This window comes from Protomyctophum parallelum (genome assembly GCF_964188405.1).
Source record: "Protomyctophum parallelum genome assembly, chromosome: 7".
NCBI classification, from domain to species: domain Eukaryota; kingdom Metazoa; phylum Chordata; class Actinopteri; order Myctophiformes; family Myctophidae; genus Protomyctophum; species Protomyctophum parallelum.
This window is the reverse complement of record NC_139705.1, coordinates 22,035,944-22,060,434: the sequence shown is the minus strand read 5'-3', so window position 1 is coordinate 22,060,434 and position 24,491 is coordinate 22,035,944. Positions and strand designations below refer to the sequence as shown.

The 24,491-nt window shown below is 44.2% G+C and overlaps 2 protein-coding genes across 2 annotated transcripts; one reads left to right on the top strand and one right to left on the bottom strand.

The window, feature by feature from the left end:
• Positions 1 to 607: 607 nt before the first annotated feature.
• wnt10b (wingless-type MMTV integration site family, member 10b) lies at positions 608 to 7,053 on the bottom strand. Its single transcript, XM_083768460.1, has 4 exons — positions 6,487 to 7,053; positions 5,388 to 5,650; positions 2,863 to 3,317; positions 608 to 2,152 (listed from the first exon to the last, which is right to left on the bottom strand). Exons 1-4 carry the CDS (start codon positions 6,558 to 6,560, stop codon positions 1,652 to 1,654), a joined length of 1,293 nt encoding a protein of 430 aa, XP_083624586.1. The 5' UTR covers positions 6,561 to 7,053; the 3' UTR covers positions 608 to 1,651.
• A 2,617-nt stretch (positions 7,054 to 9,670) lies between these two features.
• wnt1 (wingless-type MMTV integration site family, member 1) lies at positions 9,671 to 18,124 on the top strand. Its single transcript, XM_083768461.1, has 5 exons — positions 9,671 to 10,428; positions 10,889 to 10,994; positions 14,863 to 15,116; positions 15,334 to 15,599; positions 15,725 to 18,124. The coding sequence occupies exons 2-5, from the start codon at positions 10,894 to 10,896 to the stop codon at positions 16,214 to 16,216; spliced, it is 1,113 nt and encodes a 370-aa protein (XP_083624587.1). The 5' UTR covers positions 9,671 to 10,428; positions 10,889 to 10,893; the 3' UTR covers positions 16,217 to 18,124.
• The last annotated feature ends 6,367 nt before the right edge of the window (positions 18,125 to 24,491 follow it).

The following is a 24,491-nucleotide window of genomic DNA, read 5'->3' as shown; positions in this document are numbered from 1 at the left end:
CACGCACACACACACACACACACACACACACACACACACACACACACACACATCATCATCTCAAGGGCAAAACAGGTCCACCTCTCTCACTTTAATTTATACAATAACAACACAGTAAAATACCCAGTGTTCATTTTAAATCCGAGAGTGTAAAGCTGATCCTTATAGGTACTTGTTTACGCTCAGAGTTACTGAGAATTTTATTGTGTACATGTGGTATATACTGTATTTAAAAGTTAAATTTATAAGCTCAAGGAGCCTTGCTCTCACAGGAAAGAGAAATCTCACGGTGATGACAAACTTACGTATTAATAATGATAATCATAATCATAACCAAAATCATAGCTATCCATTAAAGCCTCACTATGTAACTTTTTTAATGAATAAAATGTAATTCTGTTTAATCTGTATGGTAGAGTACGTTATAACTTACAATTGGTGTGGTTGTATTTTGTCTCCCTGCTCTTCTATTTAGACATTTAGATTGTGTCACTCAAAGGTCATGTCTCACCTAGACACGGTATCCCACTCAAATGTATCTCCCGCCCCAAGCGAGCAGGCCGGCAGATCTATTAGCCCAATGGTTAAAAAGAATCAGCACTTGCATAGAAAACAGTGTTCAAATCCGGGATAGAAGAGGAAAGTTAAATAGTGCTGCTTTACAATTACGATCTGAAAACAGAGACCATTGTGACTTTATAACTGTTCTATGGTATAAATCTAAATGAACTCTGACGAGAAATTATAGCATCCCAGAGAGTTTGTCCCCAAAACGTACACTTGTATCAGTTTCTCTCAATACTGGTTATTTATTGTTCAACATTGGCTTTAATTAAGACGGTCAAAGTCTTATGGCTAGACTCGTGTTGTTCATCCTTGAAATAAAACCATCAAAGAAAGTGTATCTTCAGGAAGAAAAACAAATCTCTATGGAATCCAAGGTAAGAAACAGATTGAATCCAAGGTAAGAAACAGGTTGGATCCCATGTCTTGTTTACTGAGGTCAAGATATCCACACAGCACAGCTGTCTTGGGAGAACATGGCAAAGTGTCTGCTTTTCACAGCCACTGTGAAGTCTTTGTTGACTCGTGGCACTGTAGTTTCCAAGCCACATTTGGGCCTCAAATGTTCCTCTCATAAACTGTACCCACATGGCACCACCCCAAGGCCATAATAATAATTATAATATTAATAATAACACATTTACAAAAATATATATATACATATTAAAATACACAAGTACTGTACAATGAGATGGATAAGTACACACAGGACTTTAAATAGAAATGCAGTCTGTGCTGCTATTGAAGGAATATGGGGTCCAGGGCATTTTCATGGCTGAGAAGGCACAGCGTCTAAACAGGCCGAGAGGCAAGACAAATGACATGAGTCACCTCCTCCTCAATCTCTGACTTGGCATTTTGAGAATAACAACGGCTACAAAGAGAAAATAGATCCCAGATGACAGAACGAGAACAAAAAAAAGAAAGGACAGAGGGGGATAAACAGATTCTCTGGGAGACTTACACAAAGAGGAAAAACAAACACCCCCGAACTCAGAGGGTGCGTGGCTGTGCGTGCGTGTTTTGGGAGAATAAAAGGATTAGGCTCGCCATCTTGAGTCCTGCATGGGTAACGGCCAAGGCATCTCTACTTGCACACGTTGACCCACTCGGTCGCACGGCACTCCTCGCACAGCACATAGCAGCACCAGTGGAACCGGCAGTGGCAGCGCTCGCTGCGCGTCTGTTTCAGGATGTTGTGGCCGCGGCCGCAGCACAGCGAACTGCAGCTGTCCATGCTCTGGCTGGTCTTGTTGCAGATCCGTCCCTGCGTGCCCAAGGAGTCGAGGGACGGCTCGCGCTCGCAGAAGTCCGGAGACTTCTCGAAGTACACAAGCTCCCGGGACATGCTTCGCCGGCGACCCCCGTACGGGCCCCCCGTGCCTCCACTCGCCCCGTTCCTAGTTCGAGGGTTGAAGACGCCATTGTTCTTGTTCTGAGAGTTGACGAAGATGGCTGCCAGGAACTTGTCCCGGAGCAGGGAGCCCACCAGTCGGAACTCGGGGGACACGTGCCAGCAGGTTTTGAACTGACAACTCCCTGACGTGCCGTGGCATTTGCACTTCTTCTTCATGTTGTCTGTGACTATCTGTGTATAGGGGGAGAAAAAGGAAGAGGATTAGGCCTACTCAGTGACAGGTGTGACCATGTATGACAGGGGTGCCCACACTAGAGAGCTACTTTCAAAATGACCAGCTCAACAAGATCTACCCACCGAAAAAATAATTTTGGTGGGTTGCTCAAAATAGTTTAAATATGTATGTACCTGAGCCAGGCTTTGGAATAGCGGAGCTGGCGTTACATATAAGACCAATGCACTTGGAATGGGAAAGAGGGGGAGAGTTTTTTGTATTTGATTTGTAATGCTACAAACGTTTTTGTGCACAGCAACCTCTTGAAAACAAAATATTGCATTGTGGGTTTGAGCTGACAGGCCCTTTTGATGTCTATAAATATTTAAATTAAATATTCTTTAGGGGCACATCATGTGATCTACCTGCACCCCTGATGTATGACAACTTCACCACTAAACCTGGGGTTCCCTATTTTGGGTAGGTCAGTGTAGGTGAAAATATATTAAAAGAAAAATCTCCAATAAAACTCAATATGTTTCAAAGGTTTTCAAAAGTAGCAAACACAACAGATCTACAAGCTCACGTCATATCGCATTGTGAGCTTGTAGATCCGTTATTTCCACTATTTGATGCATGATGAGCTATACAGCAGGGCAAAGGTCATTAAACGGAAGAACACAACGGGCAACGGCGCACACTTTGGAAGGGTGACAGGATCGCTCACCTGTCGGCCCACCCGGTTATTATGTATCCTCATGCGAGCGTGGATATCCCTCGGGGACCCCCGGAGGTCCAGCCAGTCCCTGGAGAAGCGCTCGCCGAAGCGTGCGTCGTGACTACAGCCCCCCCACTCCCATGTCTCCTGCATGGAGGTCAGCTCGGCGGGCAGCGGCTTGAGCAGGCTGGCGGGGTGGGCAGAGCGCAGGCTGGCGGGCAGCTCGCCGTGGCGGGAGCTCAGCTCCGAGGGCAGCGACCCCGCCTTGCCGTGCATGCTCAGCCCGCCCCTCTGGAGGGTCTGCAGCTGCAGCTGGGTGAGCTTCAGCCGGATCTTGTCGTCGTCCAGGCGCCGCTTGGCCTCGCAGCCGCACCCCCGCAGCTTGCCCATGCTGCAGGCTGCGGCCACAGAGTGTGCCACGCCCGCCGCCAGCAGGGACAAGGAGAAGGCACTTTCGCGAAAACCTGGCAGCGGGAAGAGAAAGATGGCTTTGTTGTTGTTCCGCCGCTCCAACAATGTGTCAAAAGATCGTTAACCACTTAAAACCCTGTATACTTATAGCTTTGCCCTAGGTCTGCCAGTATTTCGCTCCGCGCACCAAATCTCTTCTCTGTAAATAGCCCATCTACGAGCTCACAATGTGATGCAATTTTCGCAGAATGTTCAGCCCAGAATAGTACATGTGCTTATTACTGCTTAATGATGTAGTCAGTGGATAGATGTAAAAACCACAGAGACTACTTGTGATGTGACATTAAAGATGATTCGGATTCTGACTGTAGACAGGTGACTGTCCCTGACTCAGCCCTGACTCAGTTGCACTAATTGTACATGCTTCAGTGAGTGATCCACTTAGTAACTAAGTACATTTACTTAAAGGAGAATTTCGGACTAGAAGGCTTTCTTACCTTTATTTGTAGTTATGTCCCCACAAAGAGGCCCAGGTGTTATTTTTTGCAAAAGCGCATTATTGGCTATTTCCCCTACCATAAGCCCTCAATGAGGCGTTGGGTGCTAATTCGCTTATTTCCATCGCTCAAAAACCTAATTTTCATATATATCCTCTCTTCATAATGTAAATAGTATCCCCTGTGGCACACTTTACTACTTATTTAGATGGAAATAAGCGAATTGGCACTAAAACCCAACGAGTTTCCTTACCATAATATGGTGATGATAATCCATTGATCACTGGAAAATGTGCAGAAAAGAATAATCCATTCTGAGCGTTCCTCATCATTTTACCCACACGGCCGGTCAAGCGCTATAGATCTCTTCTTCAATCGTGCGGAAATTATTCTTTTATAATGTAGCCTCATCATATCATAGCAGACAACTCCCATCCTGCACATAACCTCTTCAATCTCCTCCCATCAGGCAGGAGATATAGAAGTATCAAGAGCTCAACATCTCGCTTCAGAGATAGCACTTATCTCGTAGCCATTAGACATCTGAACTTGACTCATTAGGCACAGTTGGGCTGGTATGTATGTAGCAATATGCATATAGCACTTCAAAAAAACTGAATGTAATCCCTATGCTGCTGGTTTTTGTAGTGTATTGTCTTTCTTGTTTTTGTATCTATGGTTGTCTGTATATGTTGAGTATGAACCAAGACAAATTCCTATCAACTTGTTGACATGGCAATAAAATTATTGAATCTTGAATATTTTTTCTTTCCATCTGTTGTTGTGGGAAATAACCCCACGGAGTGTTGTGACTCTATCGCTTCCTGCCTACGCTGCACAGTGCTTGACTGGTTTGAGACCGCCTACCGTTCTTAAAGGCGCAGCGCCCTGTATATATATTTTTTTTCCCGCCACTAATAGGGGTTCTTGTATTATTATCACAATGTGTGCTTCCCCTCTAGGCCAGAACGTGGCGCCAGAGGAATCCACACTATAAGCTTACAAGACGGGTCACTTCCGCCAGCCCCGGAAGTGATAGCCGTCCATATTTGAGCCACATTCTCATTCCAGGCTATGCATCGTCGCGGGATAAGGTCTCAAAGATCACAGTTTGTCTCATTTTGAAGAGAAAAAGGACTATTAAGCGTGTGCGTGGCCGCATGCGCGTCGGATCCGTGTGGAGGCTGTCTAACATGTGAGTAAAAGCACATTTTAATTTCTGAATTAAATGAAATGAAAGAAAGACAAGTTCCCTTGTTTTGCCACAGGTAGGTCGTGGAGAGAAGAACGAGGTCCCGCGTTCTTGGCATACATTCGGTTAACATCAGAATTCAGTAAAAAACGGGTTGTGCGGAACTCTCCTTTAAGTACTATACTCAAGTACAAGCCCGGATTTACCGTTGGGCTAGGGTGGGCTGCAGCCCGGGACCCCAAAAAATATGATTTTTTTTTTAATTACCGTAGTTGCATTATGGTTAAAACATTGAGTGCTTCTGCTCTGCCATGCTGTCTAAACTGAAGGTCACCATGGACAGCGACTAGTGTCTGCCTTTCCCTCTCGCATGCCCCTGGACACATTGAATCACCAGTCAGTCAGTCGGCCAACTGCTCCTCTCTCTCTCTCACCCCTATTGAGGATGGCACTGTGGTGGGGCAGCTTGCCGTGGCCCTCCAGCGAGGAGCAGTTCCAGCGCTGGTCCCGGAGCTGGTGCTGGCACTCGTGGATGGCCACCTGGATGCCCTGCAGGGCCGAGGCCGTCACGTCGGGGCTGCGGACACACAGGCGCATCTGACGCTTGGTGAGGCCCGCCAGCCGCAAGCACACAGAGTTGGGGGTCAGCACTGGATCTCCTGCCACCTTCAGGCCGAGGATGTCATTACACAGCACCCTGCAGAGAGAGAGAGGGGGGGGGGGGGGGAGAAAGGGAGAGAGAGGGAGGGAGAGAGGAGAGAGACAGTCAGACAGATGCATGCACACACATACACGCACGCACACATGCACGCACACACACACACACACACACACACACAAGCGCACACACACACACACACACACACACACACACACACACACACACACACACACACACACACACACACACACACACACACACACACACACACACACACACTTCATTACAGCTAGTCAAGACAAGAGCTCACAAGTCACCATTCCAAGGAAGTATTAAGTCCCCATTCCAAGGAAATATTGGGTAGTAAAATATTCTTGGTTTTTAACAGAATATTTTATGAACATCCTTCTTAAGTGGTATTTTATAAATATCAGAATGTATGTGAAATGTCCCCACTGTGGTCAAGGGGTTGGGATTAATACCAAACTGATGATCTAACTCAGCATGATCTAAATAATAGTACAATGTCCCAGTGCATTGGTGGCAAAGTTTAACACTCTTCGCTCCATATTGTATATGAATATTAAAAAAAAATCATTAGTATCTGATATTTTTTTCCATGACTGAAACACTGATGTTGTCACTGTTAAAATATTAAAACAAAAATAATGCTTTTAGACTTTCACTACAGGACTTGTTCAAGTTTATTTACTTTGACTAAATCCAAATATAAGAATAATCTCGAAAAAGCTATACACCCTAAGTAACCTCAAATGTGAATGTAGTTTCTTCTGCCAAGTAGTCGGAACGCATATATGCAGCGGCTGTCTAACATAACATCAAGTCTCCTGGGCGCTCTCAAGTGCACTTACGTTAATGCAGGTGACATAAGTGCCGTTGCCAAAATCAGGAATTGGTCCCAACGGAGTTTGTGTGATAGCTCCATTTTGGTAAGCCTCTTTCCCGACGTGACATTAAAACACTGGTATTATAATCCTGTTCCCACAAAGAATTGAAGAGTGCGGTTTTTATCGATGCGCCTCCAAACGAGCGAAGACCGAAGACAGGGAACAGAATATTTCTGGGCGAGTGTTAAGGGGAGGGGGGCCGGGGGGGATATAGAGGGGAGGGGAGATGCCTCTACAGGCGGTTGTTTGTAAAATATTGCCCAATATGAAAAAGGATCAACAGTTGACCATGGATATTATTTGGGGATATGCGGCTTTCCATCCCATCCATCCATCCAAGCGTAAAATGCTGCTTCCAAACCTTTACGCGCAGCTCGTCGGTTTCCCAACCAGGAGCGTCAAAGTCCAAGATGGGCTATAATAGTTCTGGACATCCATGAGAATACTGGACTCAGACAGACTCCAATTATGGAACAATGAAAATCATATGCTCGCTTTTCCATGGCTGGCCGGCGACGGGTATACATTAAGCCTATACGTCTCGGTCTATCCCCTCATTTGGAGGGAAGTGAACAAAAAAATGAAATAGAATAAGTTCTCATAAAGAAGACGAATGTCCATAAAGGGTTGAGTTGGTTTAGGGGAGGCGGTGGGGGAGGGGATGACTGGCTGCTGGTTCCACTGTACGACAGAAAGGCAGCAGCAGGCAGGCGCAGACCCTCCAACAATGCTGGGCTCTTTTTTTCTCGTCATCTGTTCCCCCGTTCCTCCCACCTCAATCAGCGCGTCTGTTCTGTATTATTGTGTTTGAAACAACTTCGCTCTTCTGCATCAAGTCCTTTCTTTTTATTTCAGAACAGGGAATACGCACTAATTTAGATGATAGGCTATACTTCTTCATAATCACCATTATCTTCATTTTCATCATTAGCATACGACGCGGACGCGGTATTAATTGTTTGCCAAGTTATCATATTCACGCGCTTAAACGAAATCACATTCCCAGCAAGGCCTTAATGGATCTGTATAGCTATCACTTTGAGGTTTGCAAACATGTAGGCTAAATTGCGTTATAAATATAATATTATAATAAAATAATAATTATTATTAGCCTATTTGTTCATATACTTATGCATAAACACGTGCTGACACTTAAGCTCCTCTTATTGGCATTTGGCACCTTTCCATTAACATGCTCGCCTTGTGCCAAAATAAGATACTTATGACACTTCGCCTTTCATGCTCAGAAATCACTATGAACAGATGCCCGCGAGGCCTCGAGTCTCGACATAGTTCTCATTCTCAATCAAAAATACATTTTGCACTGCTCGCGTAAAAAACGCGATAAATCAAGAGAAACCTCGTGGGGATTATAGTCATATAGGCCTCACGGTGACACTGACACTGACTCACGTGCACGGATTCATTCGATCAACAGGTCGTCGGCAATCATTCAAGGAACAGATCTCACATTTAAACGATGCTCGATTCGCATTTTAGCAGAAAGCGCTACTGGCAGCAGCAGCGATTGTTCTATAGGCTATACGAGGCTTTTCTTTCATAAAATTAAGTTAAGACCCCCCTCAAACACCGCGCGCATATAGTGACACCAATTCTTCATCTAATCTCCTTCCATTCCCCTCTTAAGCCGCGGCAATGAAAAGTGCATTAGCATTCTGCCTCGCCGTGTATTATCTAAGTGGCTTAAAAAAGTGATTTGAAGTTGATTTGTATATAAAAGGCCTCCCTTTATCCGGATTGAAGCTTCTAATCTGCTCGGTGTCGCTTGACTGCTCCAGGAAACCCATTTGGGCACCTTTATTAACGCATAGGGATGGCTGTCATTAAAGCCCTCTTACAAAAGCACACTTCCTTTTTTTACTGTCATCTCACACGCATGCGCACGCACGCACGCGCGCACACACACACACACACACACCCACACACACACACACACACACACACACACACACACACACACACACACACACACACAGAGGTGGAGAGAGAGAGATATATAGAGAGAGAGAAAGAGAGAGGGAGAGAGAGATTATTTATATGAACTGGAGGGGGTTGCTGATGGGGCATCCAAATTAGCAGATAAATGTCACTCTTGTATGTGAAATGATGAAACATTCAGCCCTGAGTCAGTATAAAGAAATGTGGGGACAGTTACTCACACTCACACACACACACACACACACACACACACACACACACACACACACACACACACACACACACACACACACACACACAGTCTGGGGTTTATATGGAGAGAGATGCCGCACCAATGTGGCTCTCAGGCTATGATTAGACCGCGTCATGCATGTCGTCGAGGGAGGTCTGTCGGCCAGATGTTTGGAATGGTTCTTATTCGTATTCGTTCCCTTCCTTTCTTTGGGTCATCATTCATCAAACTTCATGATTGGAGACCATATTTCATGTTAAAACTTTTTTTTAAAGAGTCTTCTCTCATGCAGGCAGCAGCTCTAACAAAACGCGGGCCAAGCCGCGCATGTGATGCGCGTTTACGGACAATAATAGTGGGAATTAAAGAAAAACGTTTACAACTGCCATAGAGAAACTTTCAATAAACACCAATTTTCCAAAGTCCATTAATCACAAGTTCACAACATGGGGCTTCTCTAATAAAGCACAATAGACCTGCTCAATATTCTGGTATTATATGAGAGAGAGAGGGGTGGGTGGGTATGCAGCCAGGAGTTTTTTTTGTTTTGTTGGAGGAAACGTTCTTTAGCCACTGAAAACATCTTGAGAATGTATACGAGTGTTTTGGAGAAAGGAGGAGGAGACGCGGTTTAGGGAGCGATCCAACCGCGCCACCGGGTAAAAAGGGCAGTTTTTAGATGGCTCATATTCCGCCTGTAACTGTACTTGTACCGTGACACCAGGCAGCAGCCCTGAGCAGCACATGTAGGCAGCACGGCGCGCACTCACTCACACTCACACACGCACACACTGTGACACACACACACACACACACACACACACACACACACACACACACACACACACACACACACACACACACACACACACACACACACACACACACACACACACATCAGCATCATCATCCTCTACACAAACACCACACTGTTTCAGATTGAAGGATATTCTGACTGACTGCAGCTGGGACTGTCTGGATGGATATGGAAGAAGAGCGCGGCCATCATCATCAGTGGGAAAATACCAAGTTGCGCGTTTCTACATGCCATGGATTCTTTTGATTACCGTGGGATTCCACAAGTAGACCTATAATATGCGCAACACTGTGCAGGATTCATTCATTGCCCCCCTTTTTTCTCCTCCTCCTCCTTTCTGTCCGGTTGTGTTTTCTTTATCCACTGTTGTGTCAGTGTGTGTGTGTGTGTGTGTGTGTGTGTGTGTGTGTGTGTGTGTGTGTGTGTGTGTGTGTTCGCGCGTGCGTGCCCGCGCCCTATGAAGAGCATTAACTATCCCTCCTTCCAATCCCATTGAAAAGGGAGTCCGAGAAAAGAAGAAGAAGAGAAAAAAAAAAGACAGAGGGAGATGAGAGCAGCAAATCCCTTTTTTATTCCCCTCGTAGCGCTCAATAAGACAAGAATGTGTTGCCTATCAGTCACCGAGGGGATGAGGGCTTCGGGACTGTCCCTCAATGCGCTGAGCAGCGCGCCGTGCATGAGAGCATCATCATCCCTGGTGACAGAGACAGAGACAGAGTGAAGACTGAAGAGAGGACGAGTTGCTATAATAGCACTGCAGCAACCTGACCTGGCTGGACACTTCACACAACAACAGCCTGTCTCATCAGCGTCAAATTAATTTTAGTCAATTAGGCACTCCACTGCCCTTTACCCCCACTTTGACCAATTAAAGTCCTATCACTGGAAGCTGGTGGTGGTGAGTATATAGAACCTATTACACCTTGCAATGCGACAATTCGATCATTCAACGCATAAGACAAAATAGCCTATATTTTCTTTATCGATTGTAATATAATTGGTTAATTACTTTTTTCGCCCTTTTTGTGGGTGGGGTGGGGGGCTTAATTTATTATAACTTTGTTGCTTTAGGCCATGCATAAAGTCACATTATTTTGGTGTATGCTTATTTTTGGTTTCTTACTTCTTTTTTTTTTACACCATTATCACTTAAAGTAGTCATGAAGGACCCCAATGGAAACAATTAAGCCATAATGTTTTCTTGGGTTTTATCCTCTTAACAGACCTTATGTATTGAACTGTATAAGCCTATTTTTCCTGTGCTTTTCCCCCCTGCAAACTGTTAATAAAGTAGCCTATATTCAATCAAACCAGTCAAAGTTTTCCATCATGTTCTCACTCATGTATGTTCTTTCAAGACACGATGAGGAGCCTGGCGTTACTGCTGGGGGTGAAAGCGGCGTGCATTCTGCTGGTGTCGTCTCTCTCGGGCACGGGGGCCGTCAACAACAGCGGCCGGTGGTGGTGAGTTATAGTTGACTTTATTTATTGTGTAATGATGTAATACATTCAATTATATCAGCCCTTCTTCCCTGCTCATTTCAACGCCTGGCCTGCTGCTAATGAGACATTGGGTCTCTGCTATATGGTTTAATTGGCTGAAAGACCCCAGTGCAGTCAGTCAGTGCCGCCGAATTAGGTTAAAACGCATTCCACGCCCCAAACACTCGGGATAATGTGTTATTGTTGGCACCGTTCACGATTTCTGTCCAGAAAAAAAACAAACACCAACCGCAGGCCATTAAGGTTTGTGGGTTTTAGTTTTTTTAGACATCGTTTCCCAATTACTGCGTGTAAACTCAACTAGGCCTGGCTATATAGTGTTTTCAATGTGATTGCCTCACTCAATGAATGGAATTATTCGATGTTCGATATCAAATGAATCATGAATGTAAAATGTTCAGTAGGCAATGATGACAATTTGACTTATTTTGAGAACGTGGTAGCCAATGTTTATTCTCTCTCTCGGTCTCGGTCTCTCTCTCTCTCTTCTCCCTCTCCCTCCCTGTCATTTGGACAGTGTGGTTTGAACACGGGACAACATTTTTTAGTCCAATGTGGGATAAATTAAATATGGATTTATTTCATGGCTGAAAGCAATCCCATACCCAGGTCGTATCCAGGGTTGTATTCTTCTAATATGCTGAACATTCCACTGCATGGCTATATAGAATGAGCTCTATACAATTGCATTAATTTGTCCATATTTCGATATAGGCCAGTGTATGGTAAATATAAAATTAATACAAAATAGAGCCTATTAAAGGAGAATTCCATGCTAGAATGCTTTCTTATCTTTCTTACCTTTCTTTGTAGTCGTTACGTCCCCACCAAAAACTCCTTATTGGCTATTTCCCCTATACCATAAGCCCTCAATGAATTGCATTGCATTGAATGGGAATTGAATGGGGCTATGGGGTGTTATGCTAATTCGCTTATTTCCATCGAAAGAAGTAGTAAAGTGTGGCGCTTGGGATATTATTTACATTATGAAGAGAGGATATATACAAAGAAATTATAATTTTGAGCGATGGAAATAACCGAATTAGCACAACACCCCATAGCCCCATTCAATTCAATGCAATTCATGTAGGGCTTATGGTAGGGGAAATAGCCAATAAGGAGCTTTTGCACAAAATAACACCAGGACCTCTTTGGTGGGGACGTAACAACTACAAAGAAAGGTAAGAAAGCCTTTTAGTATGGAATTCTCCTTTAATGTGGGAATTTCGTACTTTTGTTTGTAGGCATAAACGAAATTCGAAAGTTTCTTCCAACTTATGTCAACAACTCCAGACACTGCATGCATAATGACTCGATTCAAAATTTTTCCTCCGATGTCATTAAACTAAGGGGATTTGGCGCACACTCTATATTTTAACTTTACACGCTGAGGTTGCGATTATACGCGAATTCAAAACATTAGCTTACATCAGAACGTGCCAAGGAAACAATGAGAAAAATATACCACAAAGAAGAGGGAGCTTAGGCTATACAGAAGGAATGAAGTAGGGCTAAGCATCCAAAAGATGGGATAATTATTAATGCTCCAAAAGTCTCCACCACAACTGGCTGGGTCAGCCTGACTGAGACTGCACTTTACCCAGCTAATTGTTAGCAGGATAGACCAGAGTCTTTTTTTTCTTATTACAATTTCACTATACACACAGGAGGAATCCAATGTTTTGACAATGCTAAAGATATATCAGAAATTTTTGGTCAGCATGTGTGCAATTGAGTTTATTTCAGAGGCAATTCAACTTGCATCACATTTCGAGGCCACAATCATAGTCTATTTAAAAATAATAAAACTGCACATATCTTTCTATATCTAGCCTAAATGGTGCATTTAGCCTATATGCCGTTATCCAAAGCGCTTAACATTCTCTCTCTCACACACACACACACACACACACACACACACACACACACACACACACACACACACACACACACACACACACACACACACACACTCACACACACACACACACACACACACACACACACACACACACACACACACACGTCAGTCTCTATTAATTCCCTGTATATGAACATTTTAGTTAGGTTATAAGACAAATAGAATATACAGTATATAGGCTGCTTACTAGATACAGCCTATATACTGCAGGTGGATGCTGGGGAGGCGGTGGGATTTGCAAAACTTCACGAGCAGCAGGTTTAGCAATCGAGGCAGTTAGGCAGCGACGCACGTCCGCACAGCAGGAGAAAGCCATGGAATGAGCAGGTATAGGCAGAGAAGTTTAAATAGCTGCTCTGCTCAGAGTGCATGTGACTAGTCACCTGATTAGGTATAGGCGTGCTTCAGTTGTCTGCCTGAACTAGCTGCAGGCTAAATGCATCATTAAACAATGCAAGGCACCACCACGCTCTCCTGAGCCATGCTGCCCTATCTATCAGTCAGTCAGTCAGTCAAAAAAAGGGAAAAGGCCAAGGCACTCTAAAAAAGCCTTTATTTAATTGGCATGGCATGGAATAAACACACCAAATGCAGGTGACAAGTCTGCGTCTGTCTGTTTGTCTGTCTGGCAATCTATATCTAAAGGCAATGAATGATGAAACATGGGTACTCGCCGAATAGAACACTAGTATATGTTCCAAATCTTTATCCCAAGGATCATTTTATTAGTATTGTGAGTGCCAAACCATGAACCAACTGAGAAATCAACCACAAACACCACTTATAGACATTGGACTGACACTCTAACTTCCCAACCTGAACTGCGACCAATAAGACAGGGCAGGTCTAGACACTGAAAGTATTAGTCTGTATGTTTCTGCATGCATTTTGAGTAATTGCCACTGATGAGGAAATACATTAATTTAACCACTTGAAGCCTAACGTCCCTATTCTGGGGAAATAATTCATAATAATTTTGGGGGGAAAATATAGGAGCGGACCAAGTTTAAAGCCCTGGAGTATAGCATGCATAAAGTAAGTGGCAAAGTGAGTTTAACGTTGTTTAATACAATCAGGTAGGACGTTTCTGTTTGGATGTATATGGCCAGAAAAATCTTTTTTGTCACTCAATAGGCGTTCCCGCATAACTTCCGGCATGATAAAGTCACACGCATATACCCTCTATAATTGTCGCTGTTTGGAAATAACCTTGTAACTCCATAGTTCAACTTTTTATGTTTTTTTAAATTAATGGTCTACATTCAAGAGCTGTCATGCAAAAGTAGGAATCAAAATGCCGATCTACAACCTCACAACGTGTCGGGATATGACGCATTGCGAGCTTGTTGATCTACTTTTGTCTCTATTTTTTAAAATGTGTAAAGTCTGTCTGTGGATTTTATATACATATTTAACCAATGAAAAGTATTAACAAAAGCTTGTGACTAAGTGATAACTGTTGGATCCATTGGAACAGGTGTCTTTTTTCCATTTCCAAAAAAGTTAATTTTTTTGACAATTCTTTTGAGATTTTGAGCAAGAAAGCATGCATAACATCAGTTAACAAAACAGAAACATTGCAACCCACACCGGCAGAACACGTTGGAAAGTGTCATAGTCCATCCAATCACAAGAAAGACCCATTATTATAGATACCTTCATTAACAATTATTTAAATAACAAAATGTGCCATGGAATACCAATCTTGCCAATAAAAAATATAATTATTATTTGACTGTAAGAAGGACTATGAAGCATGAACTCTTCAGGAGAATATTTTCAGGTTACATTTCCTACACCTGAAACTGTCTTTCTGGACATTTGAAAGAGGGTTTACAGAAATCGTGACGTGCACAAAGTGCCAATTCCCTATAAGTCATATTTTGCTGTGCTCTCGTGCATTGCCAGGGGCATTGTGAACGTGGCCTCCTCTGCCAACATCCTCACCAACTCCAAGAACGTGCAGTTGGTCCTGGACCCCAGCCTGGCCCTGCTGAGTCGCCGCCAGCGTCGGCTGATTCGGCAGAATCCTGGCATCCTGCACGCAATCGCTGCTGGACTGCACACGGCCATAAAGGAGTGCAAGTGGCAGTTCCGCAACCGGCGTTGGAACTGTCCGACCACCCACAGCCAGGCAATATTTGGCAAAATTGTCAACCGCGGTGAGCCTCTCTTGTCTCTCTCACTAGGCAACCTTAGGGCAATTTTGGGCAGGATGTCATGGAATCTCTCGGAGGCATTTGAAAGGCCTTGCCTTTACATATTTTACAGTGTTGAATAGACTATGCTTGTGTTTCGGGGGGAAATAGTGTGGCATTATCCCGCTCCGAAAAAGGCTGGATCGGATTCTCAATGTAATTTCTGTTGTCGTTTCTTCAGGTTGCCGAGAGACGGCGTTTGTATTTGCCATCACGAGTGCAGGGGTGACACATGCAGTGGCACGCTCCTGCTCTGAGGGTGCCATAGAGTCCTGCACCTGTGACTATCGGCGCCGGGGACCCGGAGGACCAGACTGGCACTGGGGAGGCTGCAGTGACAACGTGGACTTTGGCCGAATGTTCAGTCGTGAATTTGTGGACTCCAGCGAGAGAGGCCGTGACCTGCGTTACCTCATCAACTTGCACAACAATGAGGCAGGGAGAATGGTGAGGGATTCTACTCTTTTGTTGCTACAGATTACATCAGACGTTTTAAAGCATGATTTAGAATGCAATATCTGTGTGTGTTTTTGAAGATTTCATCAGTAAACCGTTGTTGCTCCTCTCTCCAGACAGTATCATCAGAGATGCGCCAGGAGTGTAAGTGTCATGGGATGTCTGGCTCCTGCACTGTGCGCACCTGTTGGATGCGCCTGCCCAGCTTCCGTGCGGTGGGGGACTTCCTAAAGGACAGATTTGATGGCGCCTCCAGAGTGGTTTACGCTAACAAGGGAAGTAATCGTGCCTCTCACCGAGCCGACCCCCGCCATCTGGAGCCAGAAAATCCTGCTCATAAGCCTCCCTCTACCAGGGACCTGGTCTACTTTGAGAAATCTCCAAACTTCTGCTCGTACAATGGCAAAACAGGCACTTTGGGCACCTCTGGGAGAACTTGCAACAGTTCCTCACCAGCTCTGGACGGGTGTGAGCTCCTGTGCTGCGGACGTGGGTTCAAAACCCGGACTGAGAAGGTGACTGAACGTTGCCACTGCACGTTCCACTGGTGCTGTCATGTCAGCTGTCTGAATTGCACCAGCACACAGACCTTACACCAGTGCCTATGATCACACGTGAACAACTATAGGTGTATGTGGGGAGGAAGGAAGACTTGAGCCTGACGTGGTCGTACGATGTGTCCCATGCCTAAAATAGCCAATCTATAAGCTCACAACATGGCACATCACAACCTGTTGTGTAGTAGATCTGCTATTTTTGGAGCATAAATTAGACATGAAAAAGCAGGGGATAGTTAGCTAAAACAATTACACTAGCACACACACATACACACAACAGTGTGAGATTGTAGGTATGAGGTTGTCGGTGAAAACCTTCAAGGCGTGTATGTTGATACAGGGATATTTACTTCTAGCACTGAAATTCAATCAAAGTATTTTCAAAACGGGACGCGAGAGAAAAGCACAAATATACAAACAGGGTACAAAAGTGAGTGTGCGTGTGCTCAATCCTTCTTTAGCAATTAAGGAGAGTATGCCTTACGGTAAAAAAGGGTATTTGAATATTACAACCAGCCATGAAGAATGGAAGCCAATCCTCATTCCTCAATAGCTTAACCAGTTGAGGACATTTTTTAATATAAGTACACAGTCAAATCCTGAGAGTTCATTTAACTTTGAAAGTGTTGAAAAAAAGGGACCCTTCCGGGTCTATTTTTGCACTTTACAGATTTTACGGTGTAGATGGCTAAGATTCCATGGCTGTGACCTTTAAAAGGTACTACTATACTCTGTTTTTCCCCAGTGAGGAGAGAAGAGGAACTGGACACAATGTCTGACAGATGTTTTTGTGGCCATAGAACCCACAAACATGCTCTTCTCATAAACTGGGGAAGGACTCTAACAAGAGGGTGGTATTTCTAAACATCAGTGTTTTGTTTTCCTTTGCTGAAGTTTTGGCTTTTTTCACATAAAATTGCGTGAAGTTTATCTCCTGGGATAGGCCCATACATTCCCATTTGGTATGTACTTAGGCCCTGGATTCTGCCCAACCCCTTATGATTTCCTCTTTAACTCACCACATTCACCGCTTTTGTTTAGTTTGCGCTGGAGTCAGCTACACCTCAACCATGATTTACCACTCTGCCATTTACCGCAGCATGGTCCTGACGTTAAATGGCTGGACCCTGCCGCGTCCAACCATAACAGAACTCTAGACGTGGCCAACCTGGAATTCACAGAGGAAATCTCACTTAAAGGCAAACTAATTGAATGTAGTTATCAATACACTGAATGTTGTGGTGCGACGATTTATGATTATAATTAGTGCCCAACAATCTCAGCTGCGACAACCAACTGAGACCTGCAGAGTCAAATCAAAATCTGCAGGGGGACAGCCGTCACAATATAACGAAAAAGAAACAAATACTTTGTTACGAGATGTTAACAGTGACATAGGTTTGTTACTGTAATTTAAGATAAAACATTTCGTGTCAAGTACAGTATTATAGCATCTGCAAAGGAAATCATAACATATATCAGCTAAGAGAACCAAAATGTTGTACATAATTAATAAATAAATATGAATATATTTATGATGAAGTTACTTGCAATTCGATGGGACGATTTATGCACCTGCCACTAGCGGATGGAGAATATGCTATCGTTAGTATTAAGTCAGGTGACGTTTTGAATCTATGCTTATAAATTCAAATTCGGTGTAATTTACTGTACACAGGACTGTTAAGAGAAGACCCAACTCTGACAAGAAAGTGAACGTTCTTGCTTCTCTGCTTATTTCCTCTGAAAATACTTTTGTGTTTGGTCATGCACTGAATATTACTTCTATTTTTGTTGTTGTTGTTGCATTAGTGTAAATACAAAATATTTATTTCTGAGGATTTTATACTGTTATATAGAGAAGTAAGTAATAAAACAACATTTTTAGGATTCTTTAAAATGTTTAGTTTGAGGTTATTTTGTATTGTTAAAATAGAATAATAAAGTTTATATTTTCGATTCAGTTTCCCCTTGTGAATCTGTCAAAAGGCACCATTATGTTAGTCATAGTTTCTGTGTTTGAGATCATTTTGACAACCAACCAAGTGAGCATATAAGCCTATCCCTGGGTGTCCCTCCGCCTAATCCTATTACCATCGCCAGAGTAGTCTCTTTCTCCAGCCCAACTTGCAAAAACGGCCCCTGCATCCATAACCACAGCCTCCCGCATATCACACAAAGTAACTTATTTCGTGCAGCGCAGGACTTTTACAGCACCAAATGTTTTTGCTTCATTTATTTAATGTCGGAAAGAAAATAAAGAAATAATATGAGAAATAATGAAAGCCTACACAGTCCCCCCCCTCTCCTCCCCCCACCCCACCCCTGGAAACCAGGCCTGACCACAGGAGTTTGGAAGGCTCTGTGCACTCTCTCTCCCCAGCCCCACCGCAGCACAGTACGGGGGCAGCAGGGGTCAGCCAGACAAGAGCACGGCATAGCCACACTCAGCCCGCCAACACACCCAGCAGCACAAAGGTCCTGCCACCAGAGCAGTCAAAGTGTCACGCCAAGGACAGACAGCGCGACTTAGCACAGAGGACAATGGAACGAGACTGTCCAAATGATTATGATTTTCATGGGACTCTAGGAGTAAAAAAACTGCGCTGTTTTGCAAGAGGGAGACTGCTTTGGCTGTTGTGGGATGAACTGATGCGGCTACGTGGGTCAGCGTGAAACGGGGCTCGAATTGGTTCACGTCTTATAGAGTAAGAAAAGAGTCCTCTTCCGAGGAATAAGCATGGAGTTGGGAAGATAAAAGAGGATCTATTCTAGAGGCAGAGCTAATTGATACAAAATACAAAACTGTAGGATTGTGTGAGGAATCGCATGGGAGGGCCTACTAAAACAGAAAGACGTGAGCTGGAAAAGTGACATTAATGATAGGGTCACGCACATCTAAACAACACCAATCATCACCACTGGCTGACTGGATGACTCGCACAATGAGGCCAGGACGTAATGATTTACCTTGCAGTATGAAGAATTACATAGAGGGAATAGTAGGAAAACAACTCTAAAAGTCCCATTATACTTAGTTGCGCGCTGGTGTAGCGCACAGAAAACAGCCGATCTACAAGCACAACTTACCCCAGCGTATTGTGTTGTGTGTGAGCTTGTAAATTGGCTATTTGCGCGTGCGCATCTATGTATTTATCGCGCATAGAACCATCCAAAGCGAGAGCTGCAGGGCAGAGGCTAGATAATGAGAGAGGGAGAGAGAGCAACAGGGGCAGACAGATAAAAGACAGAGAGAGAGAGAGAGAGAGAGAGAGAGAGAGAGAGAAAGAAAGGGAAGCGAAGCGAAGGAGAGAAGGCAGGGTTCAAATCCCAGGCGGTGAGACTGAGGTGGGGGTGCCGTCATTGTGGGAGTGCTGAGGAGTCAGTGATAATTAGCTCAATTAGTGACAAAGGCAGTGTAATAAATACCGACTTAGTGTCTAGGTCCCTGCTGGCCTCTCCCTGCGCGGCCTGCGATGTGGCCCTGGCCTGACGGACAATTCATTAAACCGACAAAATACCCCACCGTCCAGGCGTGACGCAGCGAGTTAGTCCCCTACAGGCCCAACTCATTGTTCTAATTGTCCAGGCTGGAGTCACTTTGTGGCTCCCTCCCTCCTTAACCCCACCCCTCCCTCACACTCTGCCTTCAGAAAACCCATGGAGCTAATGCCCCTACCTTACTCTGTAAGTAGGTGATCGGCAGGTTGGAGGAGGGAAAAAAAGGCAGAAAGAGTTGGGGTGTGTTGGGGGGGGGGGGTTGCTGGTGGCGCTTGGCGGTTGCAGTGGGGGGGGCAGCGGGATTAGGGAATGGAGGTTGCCTGGGAGTGCTGGGAGCAGCACCGATCGGAATGTAGGAGAGATGAGTCCAGGAGCTCGGATGCGGGACAAAGCGAGAGTTAATAAGGAAAGATTGAAGGGCTGGCGACAATGGGCCGCCACCCGAGTCGAGATTAAATTGCTTCCGTGGATTATTGGGAGAGGGTGTGAGCATTGTGGGCTGTTTTTGTGTGTGCGTGTGTGTGTGTGTGTGTATATATTTGAGTGTGTGTATGTTTGGTTGAGCATTTGCGTGTTTGTCTTTATGTGTGTGTGTGTGTGTGTGTGTGTGTGTGTGCGAGGCAGGGGGAGTGCTGGATTGATGGCTGCCCCTCTGGTTGGGGAGCAGGGGACCGAGGGAGGCCGACCGGCTGTTCCCACAGTCTGTTCTGCTCCTGCCACCTTTGACACACGGACGGGGCTGCCAGGCGGCGAGCAGGCAGCCATGGTGGGAAAGACACAAACAAAAACAACAGCTCTCCTACCCGTGAAAAAATAAATACAAATAAAATCACTATTATGTCTGCTGTGGCCAGCCGAGAGGGACAGGCTAAAAGTGAAAAGTGAGTGAATGTGGCGTGCTAAACATAAGTGTCAGTAGATACGAATGAATGAAAAATAATTCATGAAAATGAAAGAAAGAAAGATAGAATTGTTTGTTTAACTCCTTTAAACTAACAAAATAAGAGAATTCCAAATTGACGGTTGAGTCCATTTAATATTATTGGCGGAATTCTACACATTTTTACTCCTTAAAAGTAAGTGACATCTATAAATGATCGTCTTCTCTGACATCCTAATTACTGCCTCGACTCTGAATGCTTGCTAATTGTTACACGGTCAGTTTACTCGCGGAATTAATCTATTTCCCATAAAAAAACTTAATTGAAGCAATATGCTGTCTTTATAGGACCACTAACCTACACCACTGGGGCCAAGGGTTGTATAAATTCAATTGAATAATAGTGCCAATTAAGTAACTTGATAATAGCCTAAAACAAAACCACACTGGTTGATGCAGGGGCTAAACGATGACAGAATGCAGCTTAACACTTAGAACGACATTGGCCGAGATCTACGTAAATTAAAGCTCATTATTTAAAAATCTCAACGCCATTGACGTAGATCAATGGCAATTGCACTTTTATATCGATTTCGATTGATCAAGCCATAATGCTACTTACATTAGCATCGGGTTGCTAGCCGGTGCTCTCAATAACACAGGATCGCGGCAGTAAAATCATCGTGGCCATAATCACCCATTCTATCTGTTTCTTTCAATCGCCTGTATTCCTTGTCCCAGATGGCATTTTTGGTCAAAATAAGGTTTATTCAAGGGCCCAGAGCCGACGATGTGATCCTTCTGCATCATGATAAAGCAGCACCCATGGCAAACATGGAACGATACCCAACATAACAGCATCGTCACACAACCCAACATAAGTTCACAACATCCGGTCTTCATTTTTGGCTCTTCAAAATAAGAGCTGGACAGGGAAAAATGCTGGTGTGAATTATATCATAATTTGTCAATAAATGCTAGCGCTGTAAGTGTTAATGGATGCCGTTGATGATCAAGCCCCAACAAGGAAACCGTTTTCAGTGGCCCAAAGTATGCTCCATAGTCCATTTTATTTCTTTATACATTTTTACATAATTCAGAGATGATAGAAGCATAACGGTTTCCAATTAGAATTCCAGCCAATTTGTGGACAAGATATTTCCCCGTTGGGTGGAGTTTGGGATAATTCTAAGGCCATATGATAATGAATGTAAAATTGGATCTGGGTCACCACACTGAATCTGTGTGATTGTAATGGACAATTGTGCGGTGGCTTGGACCTGCTGAGGTATGCTCTGTTTTTGCACAACAGTACTATGATTACTGCTCAGTATCACCATTACACTGTAATCCCATAATTGAATTGTGGGCAAAGTCACAATTAATTACGGTATTGTTGTGACAGAGGTAGCCCTCAAAACCTCCTGACGAAATCACTGACAGCACTTTCGTGCTACCATTACATAACCACAAGGCTGTTATGTACAGTGTTAACGTATGCAGCTTTATCCTATTAGAAAGTACCGTAAACGGGGTAGTCGGCAGTGATATTCTTTGTCTAAAGTTATGGAAAATCATACACAGATGCTTTTACTGTACAGAAACAGATAAAGGAGCAAAATGACTTAATCTAATGGGGATGGAAATGACATGAAAACAGTTCAGAAGCAACAAAGACAAAGAGAAAGTGTGTATGTTACATACGCATGTTTGTGCACACATACCTGTACAATGTACATACACTATGTACGTTTGCGTCTATGGTTTGTGCGCACACACGTTCACGCACATTGGAGAGCATATTTGATTGTACTTGCACAATAAAATCAGTCCTAATTTGTTCATTTGTGGGCCTACACTTTAAATTAAAGGTACTGTAATTGATATTTGTTAAAATAATTGTTCCAAAAAAAAAAGCTTTATATTCCAAAAGTAATCATTGCTATAGACTGGAGAGAGCATTTGTTCAGTATGAGGGGTACCCCCATTTCCCCAGCTCTTTAGGAAACAGAAGATACTTTCTCAGGTCGGAATACCGATTTCATCCAATCAGGAGTGAGGACTCGTATAGTACACAGGATAAAGAAGTCCATTTGGAAGTGATGAAGACGAAAAACTGAAAAAATTGACCACTATACAATTTAAGCTGGTAGATGCGTTCTTTCTCCTGATTGGATGAAATTGGCGTCCCACCTGTGAGCGTTATTCTCTGTTTACTAAAGAGCTGGAGAGATGGGGAGAACCCCGATACCGAAAAAACATTTAAACAAAGGTCGCTAGGATCAGAATATAGAGCTTTAACTTGTTAACTAAACACCTTTTTGTTTTAACTCAGACCTATCATTATATAACAGCACCTTTAACAGTTTTACAGTGTTGTGGTGCCCGGTGCGTGTGTGGGTGGGTGTGAGGAGGATGGCAGCTGGAAGGCAGACACGGTCCAGGAGAATCGTCCCCTAGCAACTGACCTTTCCGGCAGATGGCAGCTCCAGAGTAACAGCCAACCAGCATCACAATGGTCTCCAAACATCTCCATCACTTCATCATCCACTGGCCTGCCACAGCATGTCACACACGGCGAGAGAGAGAGAGAGAGAGAGATGGTTACATTCATCATCACAAGCACGCAGACATACACACACATGCACGCACGTAACTTAAGCACACACACATAACTTTATTTATACTCGGAAGTACAATAAGAGTGCAAGCCCTCAAACTTGGGGCGGACGACATAAAACAAAATGTCCACAATATTCTTTGACAAAATATATCTATATTGTGATGATCATATCAATGTTAAAAATTAGCAAAATATTGCAGATCTACAAGCTCACGGGTCACAATGCGTGGATTGCCGTGCACACACAGTTTATCACACAGTTTATCACACTCTCTCAGTCAAAGTCTGTGTGTGTGTGTGTGTGTGTGTGTGTGTGTGTGTGTGTGTGTGTGTGTGTGTGTGTGTGGTTTCACCCTTGACCAGTACCTTTACCTGGCGACGATCCCACTGGGTTGCGAGCCGCCATCTTTATTGTTTGCATCTCATTTCAACAGACAGACACGTTTCTCCCTGGGCGATCCCATACAAATATGAGGCACCGCGCTGACAGTTCCTGTGTTTAGGAGAGGTGGGGGTATGGGAGGAGGCGGTTAAGGGATGATGATGGGATAGATTTAAGGAGAGAGACACAGCGGACACTGACTACTGTCCACAACCCTCCAGACGGTCTGAAAAACCCCCGCTTTCCTCGGCGTGCACACAGTGAATCAGGGTGCGAATGTGGACAGACCGCTCAACCACTGTGAGCAATCAGTATGATGTCTGTGGTCAGAGGCTCTGTGCCCCTGTGGAGGGAGATGGGGAGGTGGGAGGGATAACATTTTGTGGTGTTAGTGTGTCTCCTGTGTGTGTGTGTGACTCCTGTGTGTGTGTGTGTGTGTGTGTGTGTGTGTGTGTGTGTGTGTGTGTGTGTGTGTGTGTGTGTGTGTGTGTGTGTGTGCGTGTGTGCGTGTGTGTCTGTTGCGGAGTACTGACAACACAATCTGTTCACGCTCCATATGCAATGGAATTGGCTATAGTATTGTATTGTTTGCACGCACACGAGTGTCACTAAATTGTGTGTGCCTGGATGTAAATTGGACACTTTGCAATAATTTATGACGCTTTGGACACTTTGCAATAATTTACGATGCTTTATCGAGACCCCCCCCCCCTCACCATCAACCCCCAATACACTACACTACAGAGTAGACCACCATGACCTCTTGATTGTGACCACTGGTTTGATGGCCTGGTCCCAGTTGGCCCATTTAACTCGTACTAAATTATCTCTTCGACCACATACATGAATGTGTATGGATAGAGTCGTCAATAACAAAGACAACTCTTCCCTACTGCATCTGCACCGCTCACATTGCAGAAAACAAGTGGGTGGTCAGCAT

What these genes read in the sequence shown, in the direction of transcription:
- wnt10b (XM_083768460.1), bottom strand. Translation starts at nt 6,560, where the DNA reads ATGGAGCTATCACACAAACTCCGTTGGGACCAATTCCTGATTTTGGCA. An exon ending in CTTATGTCACCTGCATTAAC is followed by an intron (nt 5,651 to 6,486) that starts GTAAGTGCACTT and finishes CTCTCTCTGCAG; the next exon opens with GGTGCTGTGTAATGACATCC. An exon ending in CAGTGCCATCCTCAATAGGG is followed by an intron (nt 3,318 to 5,387) that starts GTGAGAGAGAGA and finishes TCCCGCTGCCAG; the next exon opens with GTTTTCGCGAAAGTGCCTTC.
- wnt1 (XM_083768461.1), top strand. Translation starts at nt 10,894, where the DNA reads ATGAGGAGCCTGGCGTTACTGCTGGGGGTGAAAGCGGCGTGCATTCTG. An exon ending in AACAACAGCGGCCGGTGGTG is followed by an intron (nt 10,995 to 14,862) that starts GTGAGTTATAGT and finishes GTGCATTGCCAG; the next exon opens with GGGCATTGTGAACGTGGCCT. An exon ending in TGGCAAAATTGTCAACCGCG is followed by an intron (nt 15,117 to 15,333) that starts GTGAGCCTCTCT and finishes TCGTTTCTTCAG; the next exon opens with GTTGCCGAGAGACGGCGTTT.